Consider the following 14,726-nt stretch of genomic DNA (forward strand, 5'->3'; position numbering starts at 1 on the left):
TGAAATATCTACTATGTAAGTCAAACCACATATACCCATTTTTGAGAGATCAGAAAAACCGAATACCAGAGGATATGGATTTCTACCCTTATTGGTGCTGTACTACTCCCCAAGCTTTGATTTCCTATTTCTTAATTCTATATCCATCATTTTTTAGTAACAACACAATCATCAATGATGACTAGAATGCACTTTTTCGATAATTTTTTTCAAAGCATTTTTTACCTCCTGATTCCTCAAGCTGTAGATCAATGGGTTTAGCATGGGAATCACTATTGAATAGAATACTGAGGCAAATTTGTCTTTACCTAGTGAGTGGCTTGACTTGGGCTGCAGGTACATAAAACTGAGAGTCCCATAATATATAGTAATAGAAAGTAAGTGAGAGGCACAGGTAGAAAAGGCTTTCTGTCTTCCTACAGAAGAAGGGATCCTTAAGATGGCAAAGACAATGAATACATAGGATATGAGAACAATGATAAGAGAACAAAAAACATTGAACCCTGCAATGAATAACACCATCAGTTCTTTGAATCGCGTGTCAGAGCAGGCCAGAGCAATCAAGGGCACGTCATCACAGTAGAACTGATTGATCACATTAGAGTCACAGAAGGACATGTGGAAGGTAGCCACTGCTTGGACGAGTCCCACAGTGAACCCATAAATATAAGAGCTTGTGACCATTTGAATGCAGAGCTTCCTAGGCATGAGAACTACATAGAGTAATGGATGGCAGATGGCCAGATAACGATCATAAGCCATGACAGACAGCATCAATAGTTCCCAAACTGAAAATGTGATAAAGCAACACACTTGAGTGGCACATGCATAAAACGACACACTTTTAATTTCACGTAAAGAGTTTACAAGGGTGTTGGGAGTGATGGAAGAAGTACCATAAAAATCAACAAAAGCCAGGTGACAGAGGAAAAAATACATTGGTGTATGAAGTTGAGGACTGATTTGAATTAGCACAATCAAACCAAGATTTCCCAAGGCGGCAACCAAGTACATCAGTAGGAAAACACAAGAGAGAATGGCTTCGAGCTCTGGATTATCTGTGAGACCCAAAAGGATGAACTCAGTGATCGTTGAATAATTGCCTTTTGCCATGAAATAGATATACAATTTAACAATAAACTCCTCCAGAACACACACTCAGAATAATCTTGACTCTGTAAGAAGTAACCCACTTAGTGTGAGAAGATAGCTCTGGCTCTCCAGGATGTTATGCTAAATTCAGTCAAAGTAGAATCCTGATAAGCACTCTGAATTACATGTGAATTTACTTATGCTTTCACTGTAAACAGATTGTGCACAGGCAAAAATTCCAACATATGAAATCCACTAAGGAGCTATAAAATAAGAAAGGGGATATTTCAATTAAAATTTTATAATCAATAAAATAGCAAACTCTGTATTGCATTTTTGTTTAACTTATAGTTCTTACAACATTCAGAATGTAAGTGGCTATCTACCACTATAGCACTCTGAACCTGTTGCATCTTGTCTGATCTTGTTTGATCTCAGAATGTAAGTTATGCTTATCTCATAGAATTATCATTTCCTCAGTTCATAAGAACATTAAAAATTACCAAAATGAGTATGAAAAATGCAAGTAAAAATAGAAATACTAACAATATTTCTCTTCAGGCATCACAGTTTGGTGTAATTTTAAATTTTTCTTCTTTTTCCTTACCTCCATTTTCTATTTTTTTTCAGTCCATGAGTAATATAGATATTACCAAAAATATTATTGTGACTCTTCTGGCTGTCTTTTGGCAAAATACACACCAGCAAACAATATCCCAGATGTAAAATAATTTTAAGTAATTATGAAAGGCCATTTTAGCCCCTATCTTCAAGTTTCTAAAGGGTCCCAAGAAAATACCATTTGGGCAGCATTTAGAAGAATTAAATTTAACAGAGCATTTCCACAAACCCAAGTTAGTTTCTCAATGCTTGAAAGCTAGCAATATTGAAATCATCCCCCTTCTTCCTTAAGCAGATTGGAGAATAAGTTAACTTTTTTTTTTAAATTAAAACACAGTTGATTTACAATGTTGTGCCAATTTCTGCTGTACAGTAAAATGACCATATATATATATATATATATATATATATATATACACACACACACACACCTATATACATATATACATATATATAAATATATATATATATATGCACTCCCATATTCATTTTCTTATATTATTTCCTATCATAGTCTATCCCAAGAGACTGGACATATTTCCTGTGCTACACAATAGGACCTCATTGCTTATCCATTCTAAATGTAATAGTTTGCATCTCCCAATACCAAACTCTTATTAGTCTATCCCACGCCCTCCCCACTTCCCCTTGACAACCACATGTTTGTTCTCTGTGTCTACGATCTGTTTCTATTTTGTATATAGGTTCCTCTGTGGCATATTGTAGATTCCATATGTAAGTGGTATCATATGGTATTTATCTTTCTCTTTCTGACTTAATTTAGTATGAGAATATGTAGTTGCATCCATCGATTTTCCTTTATTACTATATTGTCTCAAGTTACATCATATGCAACTTATAAATAGTTAATACAGGTAAAAGATAAAATATAAAAAGCACCTCCCAGTTTAAATTTGGATTGACACTTCCTTGAAAACATTATCTTGGTTACTCCTTCATCTTTTACCTCCCATCCCCACTTTTCAACCCCATATCTTAGGATAGATATCTGCCCCCAATTTCTCAATCATATATATAACTTAACCAAGTATAGTCCACATTTCTTTTCCATTAAACCAAGAAATCCTCTCACCAAATTTACTATCAACTTCCCAACTCCTAATTCCATTAAAACTTCTTTTTATTTGGCAGTTTGTAGCACCAAACTCTATTGAATACAACTTCGGTTTCACAAATAAAGTAGTCTCTAAATTTAGTATTGTCCATTTTGATTCTCAACCTTGGAGAAATGACCTCTGTTGCATTTTTTTCTAATGGCCGAACCTTCAGCATGTGGAAGTCCACTGGCCAGGGATTGAATCTAGATTGCAGCTGTGGCAATGATGGAAACTTTAACCCACTGTGCCTGGCAGGGGATTGAACCCACACCTCCACAGCAACCTGTGCTGCTGCAGTCACTCTTAACCCACTGCACCATGTTGGGAATTTGAGACTCTGTCCCTATTACTATGCTTTGGGAGACATGTTCTTCATGTTCTCTCCAAAGCATCCCCCATCCCCTCATTTTTACACCTTCTTATTCAGTGATGATATCCAATCCTATGTCAAAGGCATTTATATTCTGATTATGTACAAATATATGTTATTATTATTCCAGATTCTTTTTTCTCTGCTCCAGCTTTATGTGTCTGAATGCCTCTCATGAATTACTGCTTAGATATTCTAGTTGTTCATCAAAAAGAATTACACAGAGAGAAGAACTTGGTATCTCTGCCCTCTGGACACAGTATTTAAGACCTAGTATATACACTTTCTATGTCAATGAACTGTGCCATTATCCATTCAATTTTCCAAATCAAAGACCAATCATTTTTTTACTATGATTTCCTGTCCTTATAACAATATTCAATTGGAAATAGGAAAACCATACATGTATGTACGAACCACCATTTGTGTGTATGTGTGTCTTTTTAGGGCTACACCCTCGGCATATGGAAGTTCCCAGTCTAAGGGTGGAATTGGAGCCATAGCTCTAAGCTTACTCTACAGCCACAGAAATGCAGGATCTGAGCTCCATCTGAGACCTACACCACAGCTCTGTGTAATGTCAGATCCTTAATCCACTGAGAGAAGCCAGGGATTGAATCCATGTCCTCATGGGTACTAGTCAGGTTTCTTAGTGCTAAGCCACAACAGAAACTCCTTAACTACCATTTAAATACTGACCATTGTTCGTTCATGACAATGAAATAAAATAAAGGGTTACTAATGGGCACATGCCTATCACATCCCATGACTAGGAGCATATACATGTCACAAAGAACAAACATAAGCCAACACAACTGAGCATCACAAGCAGGTAAGGGTATTCTTTTAGCTTCTTGGAGGAAGTTAACTAGTGTGTTAAAAGTAACAGAGGAGGTGTAGCAAAAATCAACCAATTAGGTGGCTAAGGAAAAAATACATGGTTGTGTGGAGCTAGAACTGACTGACACAAATTAACATAATTAATCCAGTATTGTCTATGACATTAATAAGTAGATCACTAAAAAGATCTCCAAAAGAAGGGCTTGAAGCTTGAAGTTTCAAGAGGACGAACTCAGTCACTTCCAAATTATTGCCTTTGGCCATGAATTTTGCATAGAAGTATATCATATTTTTATCTCCATTATATCTATGCTGGATAATCTTCCACTCTGTGGGCTAAGGACTTCATTCATGCTTATTTATGGTGACCATATTGGAAAAATAATCCTTGCTGGTGTAATGGACCATTCTCAGATTTCTATCCTTTTGATTTAGAAGGGATTTGTTCCAGGTAAAAATTCCAACATGCTCAGTAGTCTGAATGATTTTTCTTTTCTTTTCCTTATCACTGTACCTGCAGCACATGGAAGTTCCTGGGCTAGGAGTCCAATTGGAGCTACAGTTGCTGGCCTACACCACAGCCACAGCAATGTGGGATCTGAGCTGCATCTGTGACCTATACCACAGCTTGCCTTGCAGCAATACTGGATCCTTAACCTACTGAGCAAGGCCAGGGATTGATCCCGCATCCTCATGGACACTATGTTGGGGTCTTAACCACTGAGCCACAGTGGGAACTCCTAGATGATTGTTAAAGGAGACAGAATGTAGAATATATGTGCATGAGCTGCAAAGTCAAGATCATTTTCTAGGTAATTGAAAAGTGTAAAATTATCACTACATTTATTTGAAATTCTATATGCATACCTATAATCTTATCTATCCCTCTCCCTAGCTACTTAACTCATTTGTTGTCTGCTGTGTATGGTAATCTTCATATATTAACTGCTCTCTCAAGTTTATTAGTAGAGTTTGGACTAGAACTCAGGTTGCTAGCTGATAGAAGGAAAATAGATGATATGCAAGTGCCTATCATTTCTTATCACCCTTTTCTATGTTGTTTAATACTTAAAATTTGGTAACATTGCCCTTATTTGGTCTATAAGTAAACTAGTTAGAGATCCCACACAGTAAAATGCTATCCTTTGATTATAACACCTATGTTCTTTTCACCAGGCTACATTGCCTAATGAGTGCAATGGGTTACAAGGTATACCTTAGCCAATAATGAACAACTTACCCAGAGTTTGCCCAATATAACTGCATATGATCCTTGCTACTGGCAAAATGATCTTTGGTGTCAATTATTTTGAATATATTTATTTATAATGTATTCTTCTCCTGGGATTCCATCCTTAAATTACATTATTATTCTTATTATTTAAATAATTGGAAAAAACATAATGAGATCTCATAGGCTTAAAAAAAATCAGTTCATTTAAGAGTTAGTCTTTTGAGACCAGACCAGATTTCAGGCCATGTTAAATTAGTGGCATAGGTAAAGTGCGTCCATAGTACTGTTCCCTTTAAGAAAGACAATTCATTAAATGTGTAAATATGGAACAGTTTTGTTATTAGTTTTTTTATTTGTTGGCTGAATTATTGGCGTGTGGACGTTCCTGGGCAAGGGACTGACCCAGCACAAGAGCAGTGACTTGAGCCACAGCAATGACAATGCCAGGTCTTTAACCCCTTGAGCCACAAACGAACTCATTGAACAGTTTTATATTGCCACTTTTTTTCACAAGAAACAAACAAATTAGGGAGAAAAAAATGTTCATATTGTGAATCTATGCTTTTCACATGGGATATTGTTAATGCAGCTGGAGAATCCAGAACTGAAGATTTTGGAACAATGGAGAGGGCAAATATGTCCTGTAACTGGTTTTATATTCAGATAATGGTTTGTTATGAAATTCATCAATTGAGAAATAGGAAAATTTGTATTCTTAAGGACCAGAGAATTATTTTAACACATTTTCATTGGAAAAATAATAGAATCAGCAAAAATTCTATGGTTACTTTTATATCTCAAATCTCATTCTAAGGAAAACTGGAAAATTTTGCAATACAATGAACAGATATATAGAAATCACGTATTAAGAACAGGCATTCTGAAGTTCCTGACATGGCTCAGAGGTAAGAACCTGACTAATATCCATGAAAACACAGGTTCAATCCCTGGCCTCGCTCACTGGGTTGAGGATCCGGTGTTGCTATGGACTATGGGGTAGGTCGTTGAAACGGCTTGGATCCTGTATTGATGTGGCTGTGGTGTAGGTTGGCAGCTACAGCTCTGACTCAACCCCTAGCCTCCATATGCCATTGGTGTGACCTTAAAAAGACAAAAAAAAAGGCATTCTGATAGTTTTTTTTTTAATTTGCTGTGTACATATTACCACAATTTTCTGAATTAAAAAATTTAAACACCCACCAGCATTATCTTTCCTGCCACTACATTATCTCTCCTGCCATCAAGTGACCATGACTTTTAGCTTCTTAACTGGCCTTCCAGTGTCCCCTCTGGTATCCTACACTGTATCCTCCATGAAACCATAAAAATTAGGTAACTACTCTCTTATTTAGAACTCTCCAGCAGTGTTCAGTCATGATCCTGGAAGTGTAGGTGGCCTACCAGCAGCATCTGAGACTCTAGAGAGGTCTTCTGAGATGCAGCACCTCAGGCTCAGCCTGGAGCATCCTCTGGTTGTGCATGGTAGAGAAGCACCAGTATGGCAGACCTGGCCATCTTACCCTCACCCTGACTCAAGCCCCAGCACTCCTTCCTGCCTCCACTCCAAGGACAGAGAATCTCATTCCTATACCTGACTCCCTTTTCCAACCTCCCTTGCTGCTAAGAGCCATTCTGACTGGTGTGAAGTAAGCAGAATCTGCCATGTATGTAGATGTGATGCCTTGAGTGGCCATAACCACTTATCACCAGCAGAGACAGGGTGGAGAGTGACAGAATGTCAACCAAACATCATCAAGTCATTGAACTACTGCTCCCGTTACCAGGTTCCCATTACCCTATGGATAAAACCCAAACACCCTGACAGTGCCCCTAGGACTCTGCAGCCCACATCTGCCTGACCCTCTGTCTCCCTCTTACACGGTTATCCTCCTCACATATGATGCTCCAGCCACCGGCCAGACATTCCTCATTAACCCTCACAGGTACATTCTTTCCACAGTTGGTTCCTTACCTCAGTGGGTTCCAACTCCAAGTGTCACCTGCTCAAATGGCCTGTCTCTAACAACCCAAATGAAGTAGAGTAAGTCCTATCACCTTTCTTATTTTATTCAGCTCTAATACTTTTTCAAGAGGAAAAACTCAGGTCATGAAGAAAATTCCATTTTTATTTATTCAAGTCGCCTTCTTAATTTCGTGAATATAAAAGCCTGGTTTCTATTTATGATGACTTTTTTCAGGGCATCTTTCACCTCCTTGTTCCTAAGGCTATGGATTAAAGGATTCAACATGGGCATGATCACTGTGTAGAATACTGAGGCCATCTTATCTGTGTCAAGGGAATGGTTAGAGCTTGGCTGTAAGTACATGAAGATGAGAGTCCCACAGAATATGGTGACTGTCAGCATGTGGGAGCTGCATTGGAGAAGGCTTTGCATCTTCCTTCAGCTGAGCACATCCTCAGGATGGCAGAGATAATGTACATGTAGGATACAAAGACAACCAGAAAGGAAGAAATGAACATGATACCCGCACAGGCAAAGATCCAGAGCTGCTTGGAGTACGTGTCAGAGCAAGCTAGCCTGAGAAGAGGCATGTCGTCACAGCAGAAATGGTTGATGATATTAGAGTGACAGTAGGTAAGGCGAAAGGTGAGGATGGTATGAAATAGAGCAACCAGGAAGCTGTAGCTATAGGGGCTGCCACCAGCTGAATGCAGATTCCCGGGGACATTACCACCATGTAGAGGAGAGGGTTGCAAATGGCCACATATCAGTCATATGCCGTGGAAGCCAGGAGTAAACACTCAGCTGTCATGAAGGCCAGGAAACAGCCTAAATGAGCAGCACATGCATTGAAAGAGATGACATTTTGTTTGTACAAGAAGTTCCCAAGCATTTTGGGTGTAATGACAGAAGAATAACAGAAATCAACAAATCCAGGTTGCTAAGAAAGAAGTGTGTTGAGTCTTGGGTCTGTTCTAATGACTAGGATAAGACCCAAGTTGCTTACTACTGTGAAGAGGTAGATGGACAAGAAAACCACAAACAGTGGCATGTTTAATTCCTGACGATCTGTGATACCCACAAGAATCAATGCAGTTACCAGGGTGCAGTTTATCTGGGTCATGTGTCCTCAGTGTGTCTGGATGAAGAAAAGAAAATTAAATCCAGTTTAATTAAATTGAATTTAGATTTTAATATCTTCTGAAGCCTTTTTTACTGTTAGCACGAAAGTGCTAACATTAAAACTATTACATACTTGGAGTCTGGGCATGAGATAAAGAGTAAATGGAGATGTTTTACGGGAAAGACATATTTCTCTCCCCCAAATACATTCTATTTATAAAAGTAACATCTGTCGGACAGGATTCACTCCACATTGACTCTTTGTTCAAAGCACTTATGTATTGTATTATTTAAAATTTATCATTGCTTTTTTTAAAACTTTGTTGCTTCGATTGAAAAAAATGCTAATATTAATAACATAAAAAAGTGACTCTTCTGCAGTGATATCACTCTTATAGGCTTGCCCGTATATAAGACTCCCCATTGCTGCAAGTTGACGGAGGTAGAATGCTATATTCATCTATTCTATATTTATTACTTATTGCAAAGATGTCACCATAGACTGCTACATAATCTTCATAATTGTGTTAGTAATACAAATGCTGAAAATGGGTAACAATTTGAAAGACACTGTAACAAGACTTATAGTTTATCTATTTACTTCTTTTCTTATATGTCCATTTTACAGATGGGGAAAAGATGTCCAAAAAGTAAAGTACTTGAAATAAGGTTGGACAGCCAGTCTGTAGTACAGCTGTAATTTAAACTTGTGATTTTCTGAGGCAGGAATCCACCCACTATTAAGTTCCCAATACTCCCAATTTTATTCCATTGGCATGTGCCTAAATTTCTCCAAGTGTTTTGTTTTGTTTGCTTTTGTTTTTGCTTTGGCTTTTTAGGGCCACATTTGTGGCATACGGAAGTTCCCAGGCTAGGGGTCAAATCTGAGCCTCAGCTGCCAGCCTACGCAATAGCTGCAGCAACTCTGGATCTGAGCCACACCTGCAACCTGCACCATAGCTCAAGACAAGGCTGTATCCTTAACCCACTGAACAAGGCCAGGATTAAAATCTGCGTCCTAATGGATACTAGTAGGGTTCCTTACCCCTGAGCTACAATGGGAACACCTCCAAGCAAGCATTTCATGATAGAGTATTTCACAGACATCTTTCCATGTAAAGGATCATCTTACCTAGTCTAATTCAATGAATATCTGCAAATTTTAAAAATATTTTGCTTAATTAAAATAAAATGTTATATGCTTTCTAATAGATTTGTATTATTTACATGGCTCCTACTACTTTGGCATTATTTAAAATATATAAAATAAATAGATTTGGATTATTTTATATTAATTTTAAATTTTTGCTTGTATTATTTTTGTGAAAGAATTTCAATCTAAAAAGGAACTTCAATCTAAAAAGGAAGATATAAAATGATGAAAAAGAATTTCAATCTAAATAGGAAGATATAAAATGGAAAATCTCCCACATATGCCCTCAGGAAAGCAAAACTTAAGAACTGATAGGATGGAGTTCCTCTCATGGCACAGCAGAAACGAATCTGACTAGGAACCATGAGGTTGTGGGTTCCATCCCTGGCCTCACTCAGTGGGTTAAGAATCCAGTGTTGCCATGAGCTTTGGTGTAGGTCACAGACATGGCTCGGATCTGATGTTGCTGCAGCTGTTGCATAGGTAGGCGGCTGCAGTTCTAACTGGAACACTAGCCTGGGAACCTCCGTATGCTGTGTGTAGGGCCATAAAAAGAAAAAAATAAAATAAAATAAAATAAAGACCTGCTAAGTAGTGAGGGACCGATTTCCTGTAAATGTCTGATTTCCAGAACACTGAAACTTACCCAAGAATCTCTCCCCATCGCTGAGCCTATAAATTTGCTTCTTGGTCTTGCAAAATTCAGAAACAGCCTGAGTAAAACTAGTCAATAGTAACTGGTAGACGTTTATTATGCACATATCAAGGGGACAATTTCTGGGCTCTGTGATATCAAGCCAAAACAGGGAATGAGTTTTGGGGTGTATTGTTACAAAGCAGCTTATGTAGTGAGAAAATAATGATTGTTTACTCTTCACACTGACTGGTTTATTGGCATTTTCTTAAAGGATATGGAATTAACCAAAAGTTGCCTCATATCAATTTCCAGAAGTTTTCATTTATTTATTTTTTAATGCTTATGAACATACCCGTGACATATGGAAGTTCCTGGTGGGCCAAGGATAGAATCAGAGCTGCATCTGTGACCTACACAGCAGCTACAGCAATTCAGGATCCTTCAAACCAATGTACTGGGCCAGGGATCAAACCCAGGCCTCCACAGCAACCCAAGCTGCTTCAGACAGATTCTTAACCCATGTGCCACAGCAGGAACTCCTTGGGAAGTTTTGCTTATAGTTTCTAGAAGCATAGACACAAAATGACCCAGGTGGGATTGGGCTCACAAAATGGGCTTGACTGACCTTTTCTTGTGTAACTAAACTGACTTTGTCTGGCTCAGAGCATTTTCAGGGCTCATTGTTTGTTTTTGATTTTAGCAGACTCTAACTGAACTCTCTCTCCCTTGTTCAGATACCCTCCTTAAATATAGTCTACCATAAACCCTCCATGGACTCCTCCATAGCTTGCTACAGTTTGTATTTCCTAAACTGCAAACAAATTTCTTTTATTCCTTTTCTGATATAAAGTGTCACTTTTTTCTTGTACTTAATACCAGCACCGAACATTTTATTCTACATTCTTCTTATAAGGAATGTGTGTACATAGGTGTGTGTAAATGTATATATATATATGTGTGTGTGTGTGTGTATGTACATATGCATATATACATACATGGAAATATCTGCTTGCTAATCGAGCACCTGCCACTATTGAATCAAAACCATAGGGAATTTAATCATCTTTGGAGAAAGGCTTATCCTTACCTTTTCTCTCTCCTGAACTTCTAGCAACATACTAAATGTTCAGGAGGTCCTCAGAGAATACTCATTAAATTAGACTGAAGTTTCTGTCTTAACTGTATACAAACAAGCTTTATTTCCATTGTCAATTAACTCACATAATAGTCACCCCAGGCATTCTGTTTCTTTTTTACTAGTGCTACATTAAAAGCATTTATTTCATCAGGATGGTAATGATCTTTTATATTAAAAGACAGTATGATGTAGTGTTAAAAATATGAGACTAGATTTTGAATCATGGCAATGTCATGTGTTAGTTATCGTGTTCCTTAGTGATATTACTCAAATTTTCTTGGCTTATTTACTAAAAGAAATAACAGAGGCAACCTCCTTAAAATGTAAATGTAAAATTTCCATTTGAATTCACTTATGCTATTTTGTATATAAGAAAAGAAAGTATTGCACAGTTGTTTCTTTAATGACAGGTAAGTATTGAAAAGTACCATTTCATTGAGATTGATGCCAAGTGAGATATAGTAGAAAGAACCCTGAATAAAATTGGGACACCTATATTTGAATGGTTCTGTCACTCTCCAGTTACAGAAACATAGCATGTCAAAAATTCATTTTCAGAGTTCCTGTCGTGGTGAAGCAGAAACAAATCCAACTAGGAACAATGAGATTGAATGTTTGATCCCTGGCCTTGCTCAGTGGGTTAAGGATTTGGCATTGCCATGAGCTGTGGTGCAAGTCACAGGTGTGGCTCAGATCTGGCATTGCTGTGGCTGTGACATAGGCCTTCAGCTACAGCTCCGATTAGACCCCTAGCCTGGGAACCTCCATATGCCACAGATGCAGCCCTTAGAAGATAAACAAACAAACAAAAATTTGGTTTCTTCCTGTTTCCTGATCTGTAAATGGCACTATTTTATATCTAAAAGGATTTTGAATATTGAAATAAAATAGACTTTAAAACAGAAAACATTGTGTTAAAAATTATAGTAGAAAACTGACAGAATGCTGTAAACCAGTTTTAATGGAAAAAATAAAAATCATTTAAAAAAGTTGCTCTGCTAACCTATTTATACATAGAAGTCAGTGCAATCATTTTTAAAATTCACTGGAGGCAAGATAGACAGTGCTTAGTCAGGGTCAGGGTAAGATGCTGGAATAGGCAGATTACCAAATAAGAAAAACACAGAAAATCCTTAACTTTTGGCTGCAGATAATTATAAAGATTTATATCCAATATGTATTTTCAATTACAGAAAAAACTGTCTTATTTTTATTGTTAGCTTCTCAAATATAAACTCAGCAAAGAATAAATTAACAACAGAAATATATAGCCGGCTGATGTACATTGTCAGAAAACAGATGATGGAATATATCAGCAGAAGGTAGTTGTTCTTCATAAAGTATGGATATCACAATCAAATATAATTTTAAGCTTTGTATAAATGCATGTTTCTACAACATCCTGTGGGAAGAGTATGCTTTCTGATGATAATGATCATTACACGAGATGTAAAGATCATCAATGTGTTTAAAAGCCTAGTTACAGTTCCACAAATATATAAATTCCATTTTAAAATAATTAAGCAACTATTTGTTTAGAAATTTGGCTTTCAAGTCTCAAGATATTGGCTCAGGGTTCACTGTTTAGCAGGTATTAAAACTTTAGTATACCATTTCATCTCATCTTGAAGGTATTCAAATATTGCATATGATGTTTTATGATCGGATCCATGATATTTTATATTTGAATTCCACTAACATCCCTTCTCTTCTGCTGCAGTCAACATGTAATAATCTAACTGGAATAACTGTCTTGTGGTCCTCAATTCCCACATGACTTCTCATGCTTCCTTAGTTCCTGTGTGCTTTTTCCTACGTTCATCTCCACCAGGTGTATGGTGAATAAAGATTTGGAGGAAAAACTCATTTTTATCCTTCAAGGCCTACCCAAATGCCAGCTTCCCTAATTTCCAATTCCCATGCTCTTTGACCCACTGATTTTCATTTTTGTGTGCTGGAAACATTTTATACATAACTCAATTTAAATATCACTTATGGTTTCCATCTATATACATATAGATATATGTAGACTATTACATAGATTGTCGACTTCATGAGTGGATGCCATGACTTTTTCATTTATTTCCTAATGTAGCCCCTTCTAGATGCTTGGTAATGAGGAATTAAAGATTAATGTTTATAATTTTACTTCAATTTATTTCCTCTGCTCATTATTAATGTTCTTTACTTACAACAAATATTATAAGAGACATAGTGATATTCTGGATAAAATGACCAGCTTTTGCAAAAATGAGGACAGTTTTGACATAGTTTACAATATAATCAATTAAATCCCTGACTTGTCCAAATGGCTGAATAGACTTTGGAGATCTCAAATCTTTTTCTTTTATTCCAAACAAATAAAAAATATATTTTATGTAATAGACATATATACATACATGAAATAAATTAGAGGAAACAGTTTACCCTTGTTACTAAAATGCCACCAAAAATGCTTTATTATAACATCAATTATATTCCAGTTCATTTAATAAATACTCATTTTTATCCCAAGTTTTAAATACAGCCTTCAAAACTACTTGGGTAGAAGGAGTTCCTATGTCTTCTCCAAGTGGGTTTGAGTAGCAACAAACTACAAGGTTTTGTCAATAACCTATCCCAATGAATCAGAGTATGATGTTAGTAAGATCATTAGAAAAATTATATTCCACATCCCATGGGAATCCCGATTCAGGCTGAGATCAATCAGCATCATTCCCAGGTGTTTGAGGAATCTTACATCTTCAGCCTTGCATTTAATATGCCCTAATATTCCCCAATTTTTTGAACTACTATTATTGATTTGTTATTGTTTTAATTGTTCATAATGTTGTTGCTGTTGATTAACACCCGGATTTAAATCTATTTTTTGGCCATTACTTGGGCCACTCCTGTGGCATATGGAGGTTCCCAGGCTAGGGGTTAAATCAGAGCTGTGGCCACTGGCCTATGCCAGAGCCACAGCAATGTGGGATCTGAGCCACGACTGCAACCTACAGCACAGCTCACGGCAACGCGGGATCCTTAACCCACTGAGCAAGGCCAGGGATTGAACCCTCAACTTCATGGTTCCTAGTCGGATTTGTTAACCCACTGAGCCACGACGCGAACTCCTTAAATCTATTTTTGAATAAAGATTTGAATAAAGATAAGGATTACATTGTGACCTTTCTAAAAAAATGTCTTTCAAAGAACTAAATACCTTACTCTCCCAAGAATCTACTCATGAATATTTTAAGACAAAACATTTTTTACTTAATCCTTAAAATGCTTATGAAGTAGTCATTTTCTCTTCAAGGTTGTCTCTTTCCATTATTACTCAATATCTTTGGTGACCTAGTCTAAACAGCACTCTTCCACTTTGTTTTCTTAGCCAATCTGTGGCCACATCAAAAATGCACAGAAAAAGTATCTCTTGACATCCATATCTATTCATT

The 14,726-nt window shown here is 37.0% G+C and overlaps 1 protein-coding gene and 1 pseudogene across 1 annotated transcript; both read right to left on the reverse strand.

Moving 5' to 3' along the window:
* Positions 1–171: 171 nt before the first annotated feature.
* LOC146406226 (olfactory receptor 5AL1-like) lies at positions 172–1,152 on the reverse strand. Its single transcript, XM_085002901.1, has one exon. The coding sequence runs from the start codon at positions 1,111–1,113 to the stop codon at positions 172–174; it is 942 nt and encodes a 313-aa protein (XP_084859027.1). The 5' UTR covers positions 1,114–1,152.
* Positions 1,153–7,404: 6,252 nt separating this feature from the next.
* On the reverse strand, positions 7,405–8,362 carry LOC146406227 (olfactory receptor 8U9-like; annotated as a pseudogene).
* Between the last annotated feature and the right edge of the window lie 6,364 nt (positions 8,363–14,726).

The sequence above is a fragment of the Sus scrofa genome, chromosome 1, assembly GCF_054392235.1.
Source record: "Sus scrofa isolate SSC_HxYL_T2T_F1_AM1 chromosome 1, Sscrofa_HxYL_maternal_Yorkshire_Landrace_v2.0, whole genome shotgun sequence".
NCBI classification, from domain to species: Eukaryota; Metazoa; Chordata; class Mammalia; order Artiodactyla; family Suidae; genus Sus; species Sus scrofa.

Bases quoted from the DNA above. Each gene is read 5' to 3' on its own strand.
- LOC146406226 (XM_085002901.1), bottom strand. From the start codon at position 1,113: ATGGCAAAAGGCAATTATTCAACGATCACTGAGTTCATCCTTTTGGGT.